The sequence below is a fragment of the Apodemus sylvaticus genome, chromosome 1 (genome assembly GCF_947179515.1).
Source record: "Apodemus sylvaticus chromosome 1, mApoSyl1.1, whole genome shotgun sequence".
Classification (NCBI taxonomy): domain Eukaryota; kingdom Metazoa; phylum Chordata; class Mammalia; order Rodentia; family Muridae; genus Apodemus; species Apodemus sylvaticus.
This window is the reverse complement of record NC_067472.1, coordinates 53,172,761-53,192,585: the sequence shown is the minus strand read 5'-3', so window position 1 is coordinate 53,192,585 and position 19,825 is coordinate 53,172,761. Positions and strand designations below refer to the sequence as shown.

The following is a 19,825-nucleotide window of genomic DNA, read 5'->3' as shown; positions in this document are numbered from 1 at the left end:
TCATTAATTACATAGGATCTCAATTTAGGTAAAAAAACAAAACAAAACAGAGATGAAGACAAACAAGATTGCAAAAACTGTGGGATATTTTTAATGTTGCACTAAGTAAAATTCTAACCTGTCAACCACCATCCAATTCAATAAACAATAATTTGTTTAACTGACAAAGGCTCTCAGAGAATCCTTTGGAGGAGCATATCAAACCCAATATTTTAGACAGTGAAACAATGGGAATTTTGATTCATGGAGGGTCAGTCCTGGACTGTGGTGAAAGTTTTCTTGGCTTAGAACTGGGTGTGCTATCCCTCCTACACTGGAAGCCTTGTGTACAAATAGCCTTGGCCCTGAGATGACCTCAGCAACAGGGGTCAGGCCCCCAAGTCCCATCCCCTCACTCTCAGCCCCTAAGAGCTCTTCTATTCACCTGTCACATGAGTGTGCTGAAACTGTACTGAATATGGTCATGCAGTGCAACCTAAGCCGGTATATTCTTGTTACAAGAAACAGAATCTCAATCACATCAGCTGAACTTTCAGCCAATCGCAGTCTGCAAATTGCCCAGAGATGTGTGCAAAGGACAAATACTGAGATGTGACTAATAAGGTTCTTCCTCTATGTCGCTTCCTTTTCCTGTCCATAAACATCCCCAGCTGATTGCTTCATGGAACCTTCTTTCTGAACCTTCTCTTGGCCCAGGCTACTCTCTCTGATTCCTAAGTCTTTTCTTAGCACAGATAAAGCCTGCTAAATTTAGTCTAAAGGTGTTTTCTTTTCTTCTTATATTAACAGATGGGTGTTGGTTTAATTGTGATTTAATTGACCTCCAGAGGGTTTCGGGTCAGTTCTACTTCCAGTAAGGCTCCTAGATTTGTGTTTGGAGCTCTCAAACTATCTCTGAACAATTTTAACTGTAGAGAGTCCACGATTTGACCAGCTCTAACAGTTAGCTAGTCTGGATCTAGTAAGAGAGCTCAGGTATTTTTTTAAAAAACAGATCCTCTTTAAATCTAAGAAATCTGGGAATTCAAGAGTCTAGAACACTATTTTTTAGAATATCAGCTAACTTCATATACAAGGAAAAAGAGGTTCAGCATGTGTATATTTTTAAAAATGAGCTAGCAGCAGATATAGTGGTGCATGCCTTTAATCCCAGCACTCAGGAGACAGGGGCAGGGGGATGTCTGTGAGTTCTGCATATTGAGTTCCAGGCCAGCCAGGACTATACAGTGAGACCCTGTCTCAAAGAGAAAAAGAAGCCAGTGGTATGAAGGACAGCTTAGAATTACAATGGCCACAGTAAGGAAGCTTTAACCTGGGAGAAACTCTTCGTTTGGTGTGGTAGTTTGAATATGCTTGCCCCATAGGGAGTGGTGCTGTTAGGAAGTGTGGCCTTGTTGGAGGAAGTGTGTCATTGCGGAGGTGGGCTTTGAAGCTCTGCCCAGTGCAGAAGAGTCCGTTTTCTTCTGGCTTCAGTCAGATCAAGATGCAGAACTCTCATCTCCTCCTATGCCATGCCTGCCTAGAAGCTGCTATGCTTCTTGCCTTGATGATAATGGACTGATCCTCTGAATCTGTAAGACAGCCCCAATTAAATGTTGTCCTTTATAAGAGTTGTCTTGGTCATGGTGTCTCTTCACAGCAATGGAAACCCTAAGACACTTGGGAATCACATGGAAAAGAAAGGAAGCTGACACCACAAGATCAGTGGGATCTGGTCTTCAAGTCAGAGATTGCCTCTGTAAAAGGCTCATTACAAAAAGCCAATGAAGTCATCTTAAAAGTCTTTCTATACATACATATATATATATATATATATATTCAAGACAAGCTCATCAGGGCAAGAAACATTGTTCCATAGGGCACAAAAACAAGTTTGGGTTCAGGGAACTTGTACTTAACACATGGCTGAAATTTTAGAGTTAACTATGTAGACTCGAGGCTGGGCATTGTGCCACATGCGTTTAATTCTAACACTCAGGATGCTGAACTAGGCAGATCTTTGGGAGTACAAGGCCATCCTTGTCTACATGGTCAGTTCCAAGCCAGCCAAAGCTTCATGGAGAAACCTTGTCTCAAATACTCACCCTAAATAAATAAATATAATTAAAAAAATTAAGTAGTAATATATAAGATAACATTTTTATATAAAATTAATACTTCTTATGCCAGAACAGTTTAGCACTATTATCAAGAATAGAAAACTGAGGCATGCCAGGCAATAAGGACGCACACCTTTAATCCCAGCACTTGGGAGGCAGAGGCAGGCAGATTTCTGAGTGCGAGGCCAGCCTGGTCTATAGAGTGAGTTCCAGGACACTTAGCCCCAAAGCAAAAGCAAAAACTCCTAGGAGGATGGAGATGAAGCTATTTTCCCAGAAAAGTTCCTTGTTACAGGAAGACTAACAATACACAGAATTGTTAGAGAACAGGCTCTGTGACCCAGCTGGTACATTGTACTCTGAAGAAGCACATGCTTCTAGAAATAGAGACCTCTAAGTTCACCATTGCTGGTGGAAACCACTGCTGAGGCTCTCACAAACTTCATGATCAATTGTGTCCTGCTGTCTCCTGACAATTAAGGCCACTAAGACTGGATAATTCTAATTAATAAACTAGTGAAACACAATGGTGCTGGCCTATGATTACAACACTTGGGAGGCCAAAGCAGGGCAATTATTGCAACTTCGAAGCTTATCTGTTCATCGCAGTGAGTTCCAGATCAGTCAGGGCTACTGCCCCCCGGGGACAAAAATAATAACAACAAAACACAGTATAGAACTAAAATCACTAGAATTAGTAAATGTTAAAACTATGTGCAGCCGGGCGGTGGTGGCACATGCCTGTAATCCCAGCACTCTGAGAGGCAGAGGCAGGCGGAGGCGGATTTCTGAGTTCGAGGCCAGCCTGATCTACAGAGTGAGTTCCAGGACAGCCAGGACTACACAGAGAAACCCTGTCTCGAAAAAAACCAAATCCAAAAAACCAAAAAAAAAAAAAAAAACCTATGTGCAAATGTTAACACTATATACAAAGAAGGCAAGGCTGGCTTTTCTTCATTTTTATTTTTGTTTCTAAATCATTTTTAAATTGCATTTATTTATTTACGTGTGTGTGTGTGTGTGTGTGTGTGTGTGTGTGGTGTGTGCCATGAATTACACATGTAGGTTAGAGGAAAAAGTTGTGAAAGTCAGTACTCTCCTTCCATCCTTTGGGTCCCAGGGATCCAATTCAGGTCACTGGGTTTTGCATCACGAACCTGTTCTTCCTGAGCCATGAAGCTATCGTTATTAGTTATTATTATTATTATGACCACATAATGCATGTGTGCATGCATGCATGGGTAATGTGTGTATGTGTTTATGTGAGTGTGTGTGTAAGTAGGTAGGTAGGCCAAGATGCAGATGTAGAGGCGTAGAGGCCGGAGAATAATTAACAAGTCAGTTCTTTCCTCACTGCATAGGTTCCAGAGATGGAACTCAAGTTGTCAGCCCTGTCGGCAGGTGCTACTCTCTCTCTCTCTCTCTCTCTCTCTCTCTCTCTCTCTCTCTCTCTCTCTCATTGTGGATTAAGGTCTGCAGACTCCAGGAATTATTCCTGTTTTATCACTGAGTAAAGATGAGCAAGGACTTTGCCTCCTGAAGTAGCAGGTACCCTAGACACAGATAGCTTTCCCAAGATCATAGGTCAGGGCTCCTTTGTCTTCAAGAACGCTTTATTTCCCCTCCATCTGTTGCTATCCTAAGTCCTCCTCTTCCATTTTGTAGGCGCGTGAGTGCTTGGAGATCAGAGGACAACTAGTAGGAACTGGTTTTGTCCTTCCGCGCTGTGGCTCTCTGAGATTAAACTCAGGTCTTCAGGCTAGATGTCAGGGACCTTTATCGCATGGACACATCTCCAAATTCCTAAGTACTAGGTTCTTGTAAGTCAAAAGTGTTGGCCAATCATAGCAGAAGCCTTCTGTTAGCCTTGGGCTATGACCGCTCTAACCGACATGAACAAAAGCCTGAAACTGCAGCCAATCAGTCTATTTTTTTATGTCAGTCCCTTCTTTCCACACATGCTAACTGCTCACCCTGCTAGGAAGGGGATCTCTGAACATCTACTGGGTCTGGGTGCTGTTTTGTTTATTAAAGCCGCTGTGTTTAATTTGTCACGTGTTTCCTAGGGGCAGGAAATGGATAGAACGTTTGCCTTAGCACAAACAATGTGATGCGTGAAACAGGACGTGGTAACCCATGCCTGTAAACCCAGAACTCAAGAGAGTCACAGGTTCAAGGTCATTGTCAGCTACACAGTGAGTCCGGGCCAGCCTAAGCTACATGAGAGCCTGTCTCAAAACTATTTTCTCTTCTATTCGTCCACACCAAGCTTCTACTTGCACTTGGAGTCTCTGCCAAAGCTACAGCAAGCTGTGACGCACGCCCAGGAACCGTTATCCTATCAGTTCCTACAATGCTCAATTAAAAAAAAGAAAAGAAAAGAAAGAAAAGAAAACCATTCAGAAGCCTGGAGACCACTTTCAGGCACCCGCGAGGGGGCGCGTCTCTTCCGCTGGCAGTAGCCCGAGTCTCTCCCGGGAGAGGGGAGTCGGTCCTAGCTAGCCCGAGAGAGGCGGAGCTCGCACCCCACGCCACTCGGCTCAGCCAATGGGAGCGCGCGCCGCGGGGCTCGGAGGTCCGCGCCAAGAGTGCTAAAAACCCTGCGCGCGAAAGGCAGCCTCTGGGCGGGCGCGCGCTCGCGGCAGCCGGACGCTCCCCTAGTTCGCGAGACTGGCGTGCGCTGCCCCGCGGCCCCGAGCGCGCGCCTCTCCGACTACAGCTTCCCCCGCCAGGCTTGCTATGGCTCCCGACCCGGTGCCGACCCCTGTCCCGGCCTCCGCCCAGCTCCGCCAAACGCGCTACTTTACTTGGGAGGAGGTGGCGCAGCGCACCGGGCGGGAGGAGCGATGGATCGTGATCGACCGGAAGGTGTACAACATCAGCGACTTCATCCGCCGCCACCCAGGGGGCTCCCGGGTCATCAGTCACTACGCGGGTCAGGATGCCACGGTGAGGGCGGACAATAGGCGCGTCTGCACCGCCGGGAGGGACATTGGCGGGGAGAGAGGCTTCTAAACCCAGGATGGAGAGACCGGAGCTGCAGACGGTGGCCAGAGACACGCACACTCAAACAAAGGGCTGGCTGCACGTCCGTGCTTTGCCTCTGGAATCTCAAGCATGGCTTGGATCCGGAGCAGGGATAGGAGGGAATGAGCTTTCCAGGCACCCGGACCGCGGTGCTTGCAGCCTCCGGTGGTGGAAGGAGGAGTCTGAGCAGAGAGTGGGAGTCGTGTCCTGTCTGCAGGGCTGGGAGGGGGAACACAGCCTTGCCTGACCTAGAGAGCTGGCCCCAACTTGGGATTCGGAGCGGGAAGGGAGTGAGAGAGGACCGCTCCCGATAGGGGTGACACTAAGAACCCGGTGCTCTGGCACCACCTGTACATTGTGAAACCCGGAGGGTAGGGTAATGAACCTGAGCCGGTCCAAGAAAGCTTGCGGTTGGAATCGTAAAACTGTCCTCGGATTCTTAGTGCGAGGTCACTTGGCGATAGGCCTGGGAGGTCTTCAACTATTCCGGGAATAGGATTCCCGCGTGATTAGACACTTCGCGGGATCGCGTCTCCTTTCCGTTGTAGCTTACTGAAGGCAGAGTCGGTGCGTGCCCCCAGCCCCTGTCTGGTGGCCCTGATTTCTCTTTATAGACCATATCCTCCCTCAGAGCCGAGGATCGGACTAGGAAAGACTTGGGACCCTAAAGTTGGGGCAGAGCATTGACAAGATTGTCAACTGTTGGGTCCACCTGCCTTCTAACTGTCTAATGCCATCCCTCCTACCTCTTATTTCTTTTCTGCCAGTCTAATGTGCTCCGGGGTCACCAGGGTTCCTATTAAGTTGCCCATGAAGTTAGAAGTGGCACTTGGATTAAAAACCAGCATTAGAGACCAGGCTAGAACGAGCCAGTCACTAGAAGTAAACACTCGAGAATCCAAACAGCAGGGCATTCCTATACCGATTCATGGACAGATGGAGCAGATCTGCACTGTCAAGGCTTCCCATTCTGTGTGATTTGGGGGGGCTAGGCAAGGGCAGCAATTGGTCTGCATGTGTGGTGCCACTACCCACGGACTCCACCTCCGCTTACAGCCTCATTCCCTAAGGCCCTCCCACCCTCCTCGGATAACCCATATTAGCTACTCCGGAGCAGGGAATGGTCAGAGTGTTGGGGGAGATAGGGAACCCTGCCCAGAAGAGGAAGGAATGTGAAGAGTTCTCCAGCTCTGGCATAGGGAGTCTTCCTCACAACAGAAGCTGGCTAAGAAAGAAAGGGACTTGTTGAAAGTACTGTAGGAACAGAGCCTCAGAGCCCCACCTGTTTGTCCCTGCGAGCTGCTTCTCCCCTGTGCTAAATTCCTACACTAAGTGTCTGTAGCTTCATCGGGTCTTTCTGTGTGGCATCCAGGAGGGTCTTTCCAGTCTTTGGTGTAGTGCCCTTTCAGTGGGAACCCAAATGCCAGGTGATCTGGGGGCTGACAGACAGCTGGAAGTGCAATAGCCAGAGGGAGGAGAGGAGGCCTTTGTGTCAGCAGTGATGCAAACCTTGTTGGCCTGGAGCACGGTCTTTGATGTGAGGTCCTTGGGAGCCTAGAGGACAGGACAGGGGTCCTCACTGTCTTCTCCCTATATTTTCAGGATCCTTTTGTGGCATTCCACATCAACAAGGGCCTTGTGAAAAAGTATATGACCTCTCTCCTGATTGGAGAGCTGGCTCCGGAACAACCCAGCTTTGAACCCACCAAGAATGTGAGAGGCCATGTTTGCTGTTTGGAGACTTGGTTGTGGAGGGAGAGGGGGCAAATGCCTGCATAGGACCACAGGTGACAGTTCTTGGGAGTCTTGAGTAGTCATGGGGTAATAAGCCCACTGGAGCAAGAACCTCTGTTTCTTCCAGTGCTGCTACCACCGATGCTCCCATCACCAGTACTCCCATCACCAGTGCTCCCATCAGTAGTGCTCCCATCACTGACAGCAGACCTATTTACTGAGTATCACATATAAACTCATAAAATAATCTTTACATATGTACACGTAAGAAAACAGGCTCATAGAGTTTAAGCTGCAGAGCCAGCGATCACACAGTGGAGACCCCAACTGAGTCTGTTTAGCTGCCGGACATGATACCGTTTATCGGAGCTTTTCCTATCCTCCTTCCCCATCACAGTATCTTTGCCTAAGACCGTGGACTTCCCACAGCTACGTCTATGGGAGGTTCTCTTCGAGGGTTGGGGTGCCACTGAGGAGGATTATAGCTCCGGTCTCCCACAGAAAGCGCTAATTGATGAATTCCGGGAGCTGCGGGCCACGGTGGAGCGAATGGGCCTCATGAAGGCCAACCACCTCTTCTTCCTGCTCTACGTGCTCCACATCTTGCTGCTGGATGTGGCTGCCTGGCTCACTCTTCGGATCTTCGGAACTTCCTTGGTGCCCTTCATCCTTTGTGCAGTGCTGCTCAGTACGGTTCAGGTGAGTGCCTTCGCCCGGTCATTCTTGGAATTCCTAGTGAAAATATCAAGGCCAAGAATCCTTCCTGGGATCTGTAGTTGCCTGGGAGACTCGGCACAGGGAGAGAACACACGTGTTGCATGGGACTTCCACCTAGTCATGTGCTTATTTTGGTCCAATCACAGCCTCTTCAGCTTCCCTTCCCCATCTTCCTGTGTGGCTTGGTGTCTGAAATTTCAGGTTCTACCACAGTCCATGTATGCCAAGAACCAATGGTTGGCTCCCTTCCCACCCTTGATGTTACCCGGCATGGCACCAGCCAATCATGGTGCAGCACCAGGATTTGGACTAACAGTCAGTATTCTGAATGTCAGTCTGTCCTAAGTCATGGCACTTCAGAGGAGAGAAAGGAGTGTGGTCTGCTTCTGCTCACATGTGACTCGGGGGCCAAGAAGGATTGGGACCTGGGTTCCAGAGCTTATCCTTATGAGGTGTTGTATTGCAGCAATTCGGTATGGAGAAGTGGAAGGGGCTGCCAAGGTCTGTGAGAAGGACCCTCGCTAGGCGCAGGCTGACTGAGCACTAACCATTCTCTTCTAGGCCCAGGCAGGTTGGCTCCAGCATGACTTTGGGCACCTGTCAGTCTTCAGCACCTCAACATGGAATCACCTGATGCATCATTTTGTGATTGGCCACCTGAAGGTCAGTGAGATTATCAGGTTCCCCCAACCCCCAGTCCCTCATGGTTGCCAGAGTGTGGAAGACGTGCTCAGGACCCTGGGTTTTCTTTCTTTTAAAGAATTATTTATCTTATGTGCATGGGTACCCTGCTTGCGTGTATGTCTGTATGCCGTAAGCAAAGGCATCAGGGACTAGAGACAGGCAATTGTCCACCGTCATGTGGGTGCTAAGAACCGAAGCGGGGTACTTAAGCTGGGTTCTCTTCTGCGATTCTCTGTAGGGGGAAGCGGGGTGCTCACACTGGGTTCTCTTCTGTGATTCTCTAGGGGGCCCCCGCCAGCTGGTGGAACCACATGCACTTCCAGCACCATGCGAAGCCCAACTGCTTCCGCAAAGACCCTGACATCAGCATGCACCCCTTCTTCTTCGCCTTGGGGAAGGTCCTTTCTGTGGAGGTGAGCTGGGTGTCAGTGCAGAGGGGAATGGAGTGACCTGTCCTGCAGGCTGAAGGGAAAGTGAGTGTTTCTGTTATCAGAGAAGGTAGGGAGGGCATCAAGGGTTAAGCCGTAGGGCTCTTGCTTTCTGGGAGTTGTGGAGGGCAGGTAAACCAGGACTGTTCAAGACCAACTGGTCAGCAGTTGCTACACAAAACTAACCCACTCTGCAAAGGATTCAGTGGGCTACGAGGGAGTCTCTGCAAGCCCCTGATCATCTTTGAAGGTGATTAAGATCCCTCTTCCGGGAGCTGTTGGACCCCCTGCTCTAGGAAGGCACCTCCTTGCACTTGGCATTTCTGTCTCTTACATCAGCTACTCTGCTGTGGCACAGCCTGCCTTGCCTAGATTCCACTATCTCACATGTCTGATATCGGGGCCCAGAGCACTCCTTCTTAATACAGCTGGCTGCTGTATCCTTCGATTCTCCATCAATATTTAAACAGATATTCAGAAAGAAAAAAAAATCACACACACACAACATGTACAGGCTGTTTTTAATTTTTTTATTATTATTATTGCGTGTGGGCACATGTGCCATGGCACACATGTGACGATCGGAGGACAACTTTTGTGGGGTCACTTCTCCCCTCCCACCTTTATGTGGGCCTTAGGGATGAAACTCAAGTCGCCAGGCTTGCATGGCGAAGATCTTTACCCAAGCAGCCTGTTGCGATTTTCAGCTTTGTTTTAGCTTTGGTTGTAAGCCTAGCAGTGACCGCTGAGCCATCTCTCCAACCAGCTTTATTTACTATTATGTGAGAGCATGTGTCAGAGGACAACTTAGTGGAGACAGTTCTCCATCCCCCTGTCCTTGGGCTCTGGGTTTGAGCTCAGGTTATCAGCCTCCTCAAAAGTGCCTTACCCTCTGAGTCCTCTCAGGGAGGCATCTCACCCCCCTGGCTCTAGACTCTTCTTGAGTATTCGTTCCTAAATAACACATTATAATAACTATTTTTACATAGTGTTTACGAGAGGATTTACTATATGCTGGAAGGAGGATGGGTATAGCTCAGTGGTAGAGCATTTGCCTGGCTTGAGTGAAGCCCTGGGTTCCATACACAGCACCAAGAAGAGGGAGAGAGAAAGAAAGAACAGGTGGGAGGGAAGGAGCGAAGCCAGGCATGGTGGCACATACCTGTAATCCCGGCCCACAGGCAGTGGAAGCAGGAGGATTGAGAGTTTGAGGCTAACCTGGGTTTCATAGCAAGACCTATCTCAAGTGGGGTTGGGGGGGCGGGGGAGACCAAAGCCTCATCTCCCAGCCTGCAGGGCTAGGAGGGCATGTGTCAGTTTTTACAAGTTGGATGCCACTTCATACAGGGGACTTGAACATCTGGAACCAATCTCTGAACACAGCTGTGTTTTTTCCCTCCCTTGAGTCCCGCCTGTCTTCCAGCCTGATCAGCATTGGCTGCTGAGGCTGGGAGCTGAAGGAAGGATGCCCCAGGGTAGAGAGCTGGTGAATTGGCCTGGCACAAGCAATAGAAAGTTCCAAATGCCCAGCAGAGTTCCTTGAAAAGTTAATTAAAAACCCTCCCGGAACTCTGCCAGCTCCCCTTCCCCCACCTAATGGCAGCTGTTTGAATTAAGCTGTTGAACACAGTTCATTTTCAGGCCTGAGTTCAAGGTAGTCTGGCTGCCCTGTCCTCTCTGGCTGAAACCAACAGCCTTGGCAGCTCCGGCCCTGCTGGCACGGGACACTCGGGGCTTGAGATTTGGGCTCCATCTGTCTGTCCCTAAAGCTCCCATTTTCACAGTTCCCAAGCACTGGCCTCTGCTGGTCAGATCTGTGTGTTCCCTTTTGCCTCGTCAGCAATGCACAGTAGGGAACTGGCCCGTGTCATTCTGAAACAGGGCAGAGTGCTCCTCAGGAAGAGCACTGGGAGCTTGCCCCCCGCAGACGATTTAAGGAAGGGGAGGACTTTGCTGGTTCTTGGTAGTGGCTTTCAAGAAACTGTAGTCCACAAACATCAGAAAGAGAGTAGGGGCTAGGAAGACGGATGCATGGGTAAAGTGCTTGCCACGCAGGTATGAAGACCTAGGGTTGGCTCTTAAGCACCTGAGCACCCAGCAGTTGTGACTAACCCCAACACCAGGTGTAGAAGACAGTGTGACGATAAGGACATTCTGAGGCTTCATTGGCCGGTCTACAAAAAATAAGTAAAAAAAAATTTTTTTTTGTTAAAAAAAGGTGAGCTCAGGGTTCAGTGAGAGATTTCAGCCCAAGAAACAGAGAGCAGTAGAGACACTCAGAGCTGACCTCTGGTCTTCACACGCATGAACAGGTACACTGCAGGCATGCGTACTCCTCTCTCCCTCACCCCCACAGAGAATGAGAATAAATGGCTCTAGGAGGCTTGGTTTGGTCCCTCTGAGGACAGTTCACCTTACTACCATCTGCCCAGTGCCTCCTAACATTCTTGGGGAACAAAGTAGTACAGGGAACGCTTTGCCCTTAACCCTTGGAATTCTGAGAGTCAGAGCACTATGCGCAGACATAATGTACTTGATCACCATCTAAGGGGGAGGCAGCGGACAGGGTTCTTTCCCATAGCAGTCCCCACTCACCCCACCAACCGAGAGGGGTGCTTTGCGTCTATGGAATCTCCTTGGTCAATGCTGTGTGGCTTCGTTACCTATCTGCAGATTATAAGCTAATTCCATCCAACTATCCAGCTCCAGTTCCTCTCCCCCCCCCCCCCCGCTATCTGATAACTGTTCACTTTGTGTTGCTATAATAAATATCTGAGGCTGGGTACTTTATAAAGAAAATATGCCTGCTTAGTTTATTGTTCTCAGAAACTAAAAGTTGAAGATGGAGTAGCCCCAATCAGTTTGCCTCTAGGAAGCGCCCTGTGAGGGATGTCAGACATTGGTGGGAGTGGTTGTGAAAGCGACTGGGGTGAGATAGAAGCCAGATTAGTCTTTAAAACAATTTGCTCTCAAGTGGGAAATCACTAAGGTCCCACTGGAATCATAGGAATCCCTTCAGAGGGTGACTCTGCACCTCTGACAAAGCCACCACATACAAAAACACATGTGTAATGTGGAGCAGACCATATGTGAGTCCCAGGCCTGCCTGCAGGACAGTAGGTGGAGGCATGGCTTCCTGAGTAACCTGGCCTTCCCTAGCTTCCTGGTGTGGTGGGCTTCGAGAGCTTTGGTTCCTCCGGCTGCGCCCTGGACTTTGACCGCTTCATTTTGGATTTGTGCACACCTGCCATTCCTTATTATTTAGTTATCAGGGCCAGGGAGGCCAGGTCTGAGCATCTTGGCCAAGCTGCTGCCTTTCTGTCTGTCCTGCTCACTGTCGGTCCTCCTGTATTATGAGATAGATCCACATGGATGAGAATTCCCTACCGTTCACCTCTGTACTCCCAGTGCCTCAGTGAATAGTGGTGTACCCTCCCTCCAGGGCTTGTTAAATGACTCCATGAATGTAGAAAGATCGTCTAGCCAAATTGACTTGCGCAGGACACAGTTTTGAAGAATGATTTATAGACGTGGCTGTGGATATGTGTGAAGATAACTCAGAATGTGCTCTGGATTGAGGTCACCAAAACTAATTGGGGCAAAAAAATGTCAAAGTCATGGAGTGAGACAGCAGAACAGATATGAACTCATGTGAGTGGCTCTGGGCCAGTTGAATGGTCTGGTGAGTTCCAGCCAGTTTGTTCAGTAACTTGGCTTAAAAATAAATAATCCGCTCAATGGGCAAATCTTTGCCAAAGCCCTCAGATTGCTGGGTTGTTCTTGGTAATCTTATTGATACATATATCACTAAACTTTCAAGGGGGGTTAGGAAACTCATGTTGAAGAGTCCATAAGAGAGGCTGGAGAGATAGCTTGGTGGTTAAAAGCATGGGCTTCTCATCCAGAAGACCTGGATTTGAGTCTCTGGACCCAATTGAGAGCTCACAACCATCTGTAACTCCAGTTGGTCTGCTGCTCTCTTCTGGCCTCCACAGTATTGCATGTACTTGGCACATAGACATACATGAAGGCAAAACACCCATACTCTTAAGGAGAGAGAGAGAGAGAGATAGAGAGAGAGAGAGAGAGACCAAGACCAAAAGATTATGATGGAAAGACACAGGCTACCTATACAGAGGCAAAATAGTTCTCTGTGGAGACTCTGAGGTCCAAAGAGGAGGAGGGGGCTAGGCCTGGAAACCGAGACAGAGACTTCGATAGCCATCAGGAATCCTGTAGACTGACTAGTGTACACTCTTGTGTGTTCCTTGTCACGGTAGCGTCATAGGTTGCAATCCAGGGATGGCCACTTGCTCCAGGTGCTAGGCCTGTCAGAGCCTTTCAATGGTAGCAACAAGCTAAAGGTTCCGGAAGTAGGTCTTAGTGTCAGAGCAGGGAAAGCTGGTGGCTCAGTGGGAGAAATGGGTGTCTGGTCTCTGCTGCTGACTTACCTTTGTTTCTTCACAGCTTGGGAAACAAAAGAAGAAGCACATGCCATACAACCATCAGCACAAGTACTTCTTCCTGAGTGAGTGTGGGTCACAGGGTGGGGCCCACAGGAGGAGCGGATTCCCCTAGGAGAGGCCTAGGAGGAAGTGCTGTCTGCGGATACCCCACCCCCGGCAGCAGAGGCCTTTTCCCTGAGTAAGGTCAAAGGGCACATGCCTTGTCTTAAACCTAGTCATACGAAGGTGGAGTCAGTTAGAATGACTCCTTGGGCAGTGGGGTCTGAGAAGAAATTTCTTTAGCAACTGAGCAGAAGACATTTTGGTTATATACTCCCTACTTTAAAAGCCTGCTGCATAGTGCCCAAATTTAGGCCTTAAAATTCCTTTTAAGACCTCAAGTTTTGGGGACCAGTTTGGGGGTACTTTTAATGAGTTTCAAGGGCTTTTTGTTTGTGTTTTTGTTTTGTTTTGTTTTGTTTTGTTTTGTTTTGTTTTTGAGAGGGGTTTGTGTAGCTCAGGCGGACTTCAAACTTGGCACCCATATCTATTTCAAGTTTTTAAAGGCAGATCATGGAAGAATTTATTATTGGAGGAATCTATCTAACTGTTTATTGCCAACTGTCCCTTCTAGAAAATGGTGGACATGACAAGTAGAAGGGTTGAGTAAAGACTTCCGTAAGAAATGATTTAGGCCTGGGGAGATGGCTCAGTTGGTAAAGGGCTGGCTATGTGAGCAGGACCTGATTTTAGATGTCTAACACACACACACACACACACACACATACATCCAGGGGGGTGGCACATGCCTGTAGCCCAGCACTGTGGATGGGAAAGGTGTGAGAGGCACAGGGACGGGTGGATCCCTGAAGCTCAATGGTCAGCCAGAATAGCTTCATATTTAGTGAGAGACTGTCTCAAAAAATAACGATGGGAGGTCCGTGAGATGGCTTAGCCGGTGAGAGCCAGACAGCTGGAGTGTAACCCCTGGAACTCACGGTGGGAGGAGAAGAAGCAACTTGTGTAAAGTTGTCCTCTGACCTCAACATGTGCACTTGTGTACTATGCCCCTTCCCCCACACACACACATACACCTTGTATATATGTCGGGAGGGAAAGAGGGAAAGAATTTTAGGATCTGTGGCATATCAAGATGAAGAAGCTATGAGTGGAGACTCTCATGCTGTGGTTGGGATAATATCAGGCGTGCCTCAGACTGTGACGGGTCCACGGGGTCCTTCCCCTGCCCTTTGACCTACATGGTGGAGTAGTAAGGATGTGCCAGGGCTGCGGGTGCAGGGCTGTGGTCCAGGCACTGAGGGAGTGAGTATTCATATGCGCTTTTAAAGGCCTGGGAGCAGAGTACAGTCCGTGTTTGAGACTTAAGCTCTCACACGCCCTCCTGTACGAGGATGGGATGCTGCTCCCAGCCCTCTGCTTCCCCGGCATCCTTTTGCAGAGCTGGCCTTCTCTAGGCTTGTGTTCCTGCCCAAGTGCCCTTAGCTTGTGGTTGAAGGAGGAGCGCTGAGAAGCTAGAGGGGGCCAGGAGGCAAGTCCTATGCTGGGAGGCCATCTCGCCATAGCAGCCCTTTCTGACCCCTGGTTGCTCACACCTCCTCCATCTCCGTTTCCTCCGCAGTCGGACCCCCAGCCCTGTTGCCTCTCTACTTCCAGTGGTATATTTTCTATTTTGTTTTTCAGCGGAAGAAATGGGTGGTGAGTATCCCTGGCCCGCAAGCCCCGTGCACCAGGTTCTCTGGTACTGTGTAGGGAAGGGGGTGTTCTGTGGACCATGAAGACTCCAAGCCTGACAGAGCAAAATAGAGCCAGGAGGAAAAGCTCTTCTCTAGATGAGATGGAATGGCTCGGGCTCACCGGCGCTCGTCCTCTGGGTGCCAGGCTTCATGCAGCCTGTGTCCTAGGGTTCCCAAGCTGCACAGCACTCCGGGAACTGCAGAGAGCAACGGGGGAGAGACATAGCGGATGGGCCCTGCTCTCCGGGGATGTGGGATGAAGCTGGAAGTGATAGGCCCACGGAAAGACAAGCAGTCCAAAAAGGCTTTGGGGATCCTCAAAACGCTTTGTGGGTCAGGCTGGGTCTGCTTTTCCAGCTGGTCTCAGATGTCCGGCATGGGGAAGATAGGCTCTGAGCAGACAAGCTGAGAACTGAGGCAGGAGCTTGGATATTGATCTCAGTGTAGTGGACTCAAGTACTGGGGGAAGAGTATAGGGCTTGTTCACTGCAGAAAAGGACCTGGAGTTTCAATCAATACAGTGGCGTAGATGGAGCCTTGGTCCTGAAATGTGTAGTCACGTTTATATAGGGTAGGAGGGTGCTGTAGCTAGAGAGACTGGGGGCACCTCTGTGAAGGGACAGGCAAGGGGCTGGGGCACCACTGGGAACAGAAGTGGTGCCATTAGATGTTGTGGGCATGCAGCTAAGAGGAGCTGAGAGGCACTGAGTGCCAGACACCCACACCAGGGAGAAGGGGGGCACTGCCACAGGCTGAGACGGGAGGGGAAGGAGCGTGAACTGCTGGGACATGCCACTCTCCGTTCCCACTGCAGGACTTGGCCTGGATGCTCAGTTTCTATGTCCGTGTCTTCCTCACGTACATGCCCCTGCTGGGGCTGAAAGGCTTCCTGGGTCTTTTCTTCATTGTCAGGTATGGACATGTGGAGGAGTGTAGTGGCTGGCAGGGAAAGTACAAGTGATGGAGGGGTCTGGGGCCGTGCTGGGCCTTGGGGGTCATTTGGGGTGTTGCCTTGTGAGAGTCACTGGCTGGTGTTGTGACTGGGAACTAAGAACTCCGTGCTCGGCTTGTACTGCTTATGGCCCATATGCCATCTTCACCAGGTTCCTGGAAAGCCACTGGTTTGTGTGGGTGACCCAGATGAATCATATCCCCATGCACATCGATCACGACCGGAACAAGGACTGGGTCTCCACCCAGGTAAGGGACAGTCACTCAGAAGACCTGGACATGCCACAGCTACTGAAAAGGGAGGGTGGTGCACAGAAATAGCCAATGTTGTCTCCTCAAACAAACCTTGTTAGCTTGGGACTTCTCCCACTGAGGGGGTGACCAGAGATAGCGGATAGTTGTGCACAGTCTCCGTAGGGACGTCTGAGCTCTGACATGGAGACCTGCCCTCCCTCGACTTTCTCCCCCAGCTGCAGGCAACCTGCAACGTTCACCAGTCAGCCTTCAACAACTGGTTCAGTGGCCACCTCAATTTCCAGATTGAACACCAGTGAGTCGGGAGACCTAGGAGGCAGGGGTGGCACGGGGCTGGGCGTGGGGAGAGAAGCAGAAGCCACTGACTGCTCTGCTCTCTGTCCCTAAAGCCTCTTCCCCAGCATGCCACGACACAACTACCACAAAGTGGCACCCCTAGTACAATCCCTGTGCGCCAAGTACGGCCTCAAGTACGAGTCCAAGCCCCTGTTCACAGCCTTCGCGGACATTGTCTAGTGAGTCTGAGCCTGGGAAGCTGGCAGTGGGGAGGAAGGGCACGGCGATGGGCGTGTGGCGTGGGGTGGGGTGGGGAGTCACAGGAAGGGTTCCTGGTCCTCAGCAATGGCATCACCATGGGTGTGTTGGTCCATGACCAGGCCAACATCCTCTGAGGGGGTAAAGCCTCTGAGGGGAAGGGGACCTATCTGCAGGTGAGTGGCTCAGCTTCCCTCAGTATCTCCTGTTGCCCCCGCAGCTCACTGAAGGAGTCAGGGCAGCTCTGGTTGGATGCGTACCTTCACCAATAGCAGCAGCAGACCTCCATGTGGAGGAGCAAGAGGACAACGGGAGCCCAGTCAGGAGGTGGAGGGACAGTGCCACTATGAGTCTCATGTTTAAAAGGTTAGGGACATAGATATTTGTACTCACATCTGCCTGCCTTTACCTTCCAGGTACCAAACCTGAGAGAGAGGAGGACTGTTGGGGCAGGGATGTAAAACTGTTGTTTCTTCTACTTTGGCGGGGACAAGTGGTGGCACCTACAGAGTCCTGCATGAAGTAGGGACCCCATACTAGATATTCCCTCTTGTAAACTATAAGCCCATCTTACTGGGCTATGTGACTCTTCACCCTCCTTGTTAGTCTCTGAGGAACAGTATGACCCCCTTTGAAAAAGATTTAGAAAGAAGGCATTCATGCACAGAATTCTGAGGCCTGGCACAGCTCCCTTGCCCGGGAGCTCAACTTGCTGCTGAGCTGGGTGTGACCACGTCTGCCGCCCGCTGCTGGAAGATGTTTTTCAGTTTCAGAAGCAGGCAGGGCAGAGGCCAGGACTGTGGTTTGGGAGGCATTTGGCCCTGGAAGATCCTGGCACACGTAATTCTTGAGTCTCATTCCATCCAGGCTGCAGAGAGAACATTAGATCTTAGCTCTTGACAAAATGGATGGCAGATACTGACCTTTAGAATTCTGTTGATTCATCTCTTCTAATCAGTCCCCGAGGACTACGTAAACACAGAATGAGGTCCTTCCTCCTCCTGAACAAGAAAGACTCATAGTTTCCTTTTGCTCCCCAGCCTGTGATTCTAAGTTCAACAAAATAGTCATCAACAAAAGTGACTGAGGCTTTCATCAGAGTGCCAGGGCTCTGTGCACTCCCAGAATCCCTGTCCCCTGTGTCATGTTCCAGCATTGTATAGTATGGTTCTATGTCCCAAACAGGAAGGTTAGAAACACCGAGGTCTGTGAACGTCACTGCTGCAGCGAGGCAGCTCCTCTGTCTACTCATTCAAGCGTCTTATTCTACTGGATGTCAGATAGAAATTTAGGGTAACTTCTGATGAAGCATGTTGGTCTAACAATAAAATAGGATTTTGTAATCTTCTGGTTGGTAAAAGATATGTCCCAGAGGACATAGGAACATGCCCGGAGAGACCTAACCGCCACGTCCACTTTCACACTCTTGCTCCTCAAATCCATGGGCAGTAATTATTTCGTTGTCTGCCTAAGAGATTATCCTGGAAGCATGCTGAGGACCAGTCTGGAAGGAGAAAACCTCAAGCCGGAAGGCCAAGTGCAGCGCATGTTTGTGGAGAAATGGCAAGCGGTCAGGATGAGGGTGTTAAGGGATGTATAGTAACAGGAAGGTTGCGGAAAAGCTCAGATCATTCCCAGTGGTCGGCCCTGCTCGAAAACCTGTTTGAAGCAGGCTTCGGGAAAACCAGGATTAAAGAGTGCTACCTTTATTAGCTCCTTCCCTCCAGAATAGGTGCCGACCCCGCCCCATCCCTGCCACCAGGGGTAAGGATGTGGCACTACCAGTCTGTCTAGCCCTGGCTTTGAGCCTTCGGCTGCCAGTCTGAGCAAATACCAGTGAGCTCTGTTGTACCAAGACCAGGTCTTCAGAGCATCTGAACCACCGTGGCCTTCTCTCCTCAGTCTTCGCTGTGGCTTTTGCATAGCCACGGGGGACACCAAATGACAAGATTCAGAATGTTACAGTGGTAAAGTGAGGTATCTCAAATCCACTGACGGATAAGAAAACAGGGTTAGACCGAAAGTCACTTCTGCTCATGTAGATAGTGGCAGAATATCTGAACTTAACTCTAGCCTCCATGTCTGTCTTTATTACCTTCATCTTTCTACTTCCTGGCCACAGGCATTTCACTTAATTGACCCTAATGTCAGTATCTGTGTGCCAATGTTGTTACCACATCCTGATGAAGCTAAAAAATAAAATTTAATTTGGACCAAAAGAATGTTGTTACTCATTTGAAATCCGCGCTGCTTGTCTGCACATGCCTACCAGATGCCCTGGTTCAGAGAAGGGGAGCTGGCTCAGCTGGTAAAGCACTTCCTGTCCAAGCATGGGGGTGACCCAAGTTCAGAGCCCCAGGACCCACGTAAAGCCAGGTGTGGAGATCTAGAGCCCAGCATAAGCAGAGCTTGCTGGCCCACCACCTCAGGCAATTTGGTAAGCAGATTCGGTAAAAAATAGGGTGGAGTGACTACCTACGGCAGACAGTTACTGACCCTCTGGCCTTTTTGGCATTCAGACATGCAGGAACACGTACACACACATACACAAGATTCCTTGGTGCTGCTGCCACTGCTAAATCCCTTCCCGCCTGTGAGCTCAGCTCCCTTGGGAACACGACGCCCTGCCAGTTCCCTTGTATAACCTGGGCAGGACTGTGACTTCCAAGGCCAGGCTCCTCCCACTACCCATCGGTAGAGCTACTGCACTGCTGTGGTCCTCCTGCAGGAGCTCATGGGTGTCACGGTTCAGTCCTCAGCTTTCCATTTTGAGCCCTTTCTTCCTTTGGACCTAGTTTGATTTCAGCATGGTTACAGCTAAGTTTTGTTTACATTTCTCTTTGCCCACACTGCCTTGATCAGGCGGCAGAGCCAATGCCTCTTAACTGCTGTACTTCAGCTGAGTGAAACATCTGAACATTCACAGGGCCAAGCACTAATCAGAAAAGGCCAAGCAGTTCTGATTTCAAAGCAAGCCGGAGCTCCAAACGCTTGCCGACTGTGGCGCACTAAAGGCCACTGCACGCAGGCGGTGCAGCTTGGTGGTTAGCTCATTGCCATTGCACATTTAGAATCAAATTATGGAATCAGGGAGTAAAAAAAGAACTCAAATTTAATCTGGTAAAGTCAGTTCTACTTATCAACTGCGAGAGCAGAGAATAAACTAAGTGCTCTGCCCGCAGGGTGTCTACATTCAC

General features: G+C 49.7%; 1 protein-coding gene across 1 annotated transcript; it reads left to right on the top strand.

The window, feature by feature from the left end:
- The first annotated feature begins 4,712 nt into the window (after positions 1 to 4,712).
- Positions 4,713 to 17,971, top strand: Fads1 (fatty acid desaturase 1). The gene is made up of 12 exons (XM_052190220.1): positions 4,713 to 5,048; positions 6,729 to 6,839; positions 7,362 to 7,559; positions 8,139 to 8,240; positions 8,546 to 8,674; positions 13,157 to 13,217; positions 14,774 to 14,850; positions 15,703 to 15,800; positions 15,992 to 16,088; positions 16,310 to 16,389; positions 16,484 to 16,609; positions 16,849 to 17,971. Exons 1-12 carry the CDS (start codon positions 4,839 to 4,841, stop codon positions 16,898 to 16,900), a joined length of 1,341 nt encoding a protein of 446 aa, XP_052046180.1. The 5' UTR covers positions 4,713 to 4,838; the 3' UTR covers positions 16,901 to 17,971.
- Positions 17,972 to 19,825: the final 1,854 nt, after the last annotated feature.

What these genes read in the sequence shown, in the direction of transcription:
- Fads1 (XM_052190220.1), top strand. Translation starts at nt 4,839, where the DNA reads ATGGCTCCCGACCCGGTGCCGACCCCTGTCCCGGCCTCCGCCCAGCTC. An exon ending in AGGACTGGGTCTCCACCCAG is followed by an intron (nt 16,089 to 16,309) that starts GTAAGGGACAGT and finishes TTTCTCCCCCAG; the next exon opens with CTGCAGGCAACCTGCAACGT. An exon ending in GCCTTCGCGGACATTGTCTA is followed by an intron (nt 16,610 to 16,848) that starts GTGAGTCTGAGC and finishes TTGCCCCCGCAG; the next exon opens with CTCACTGAAGGAGTCAGGGC.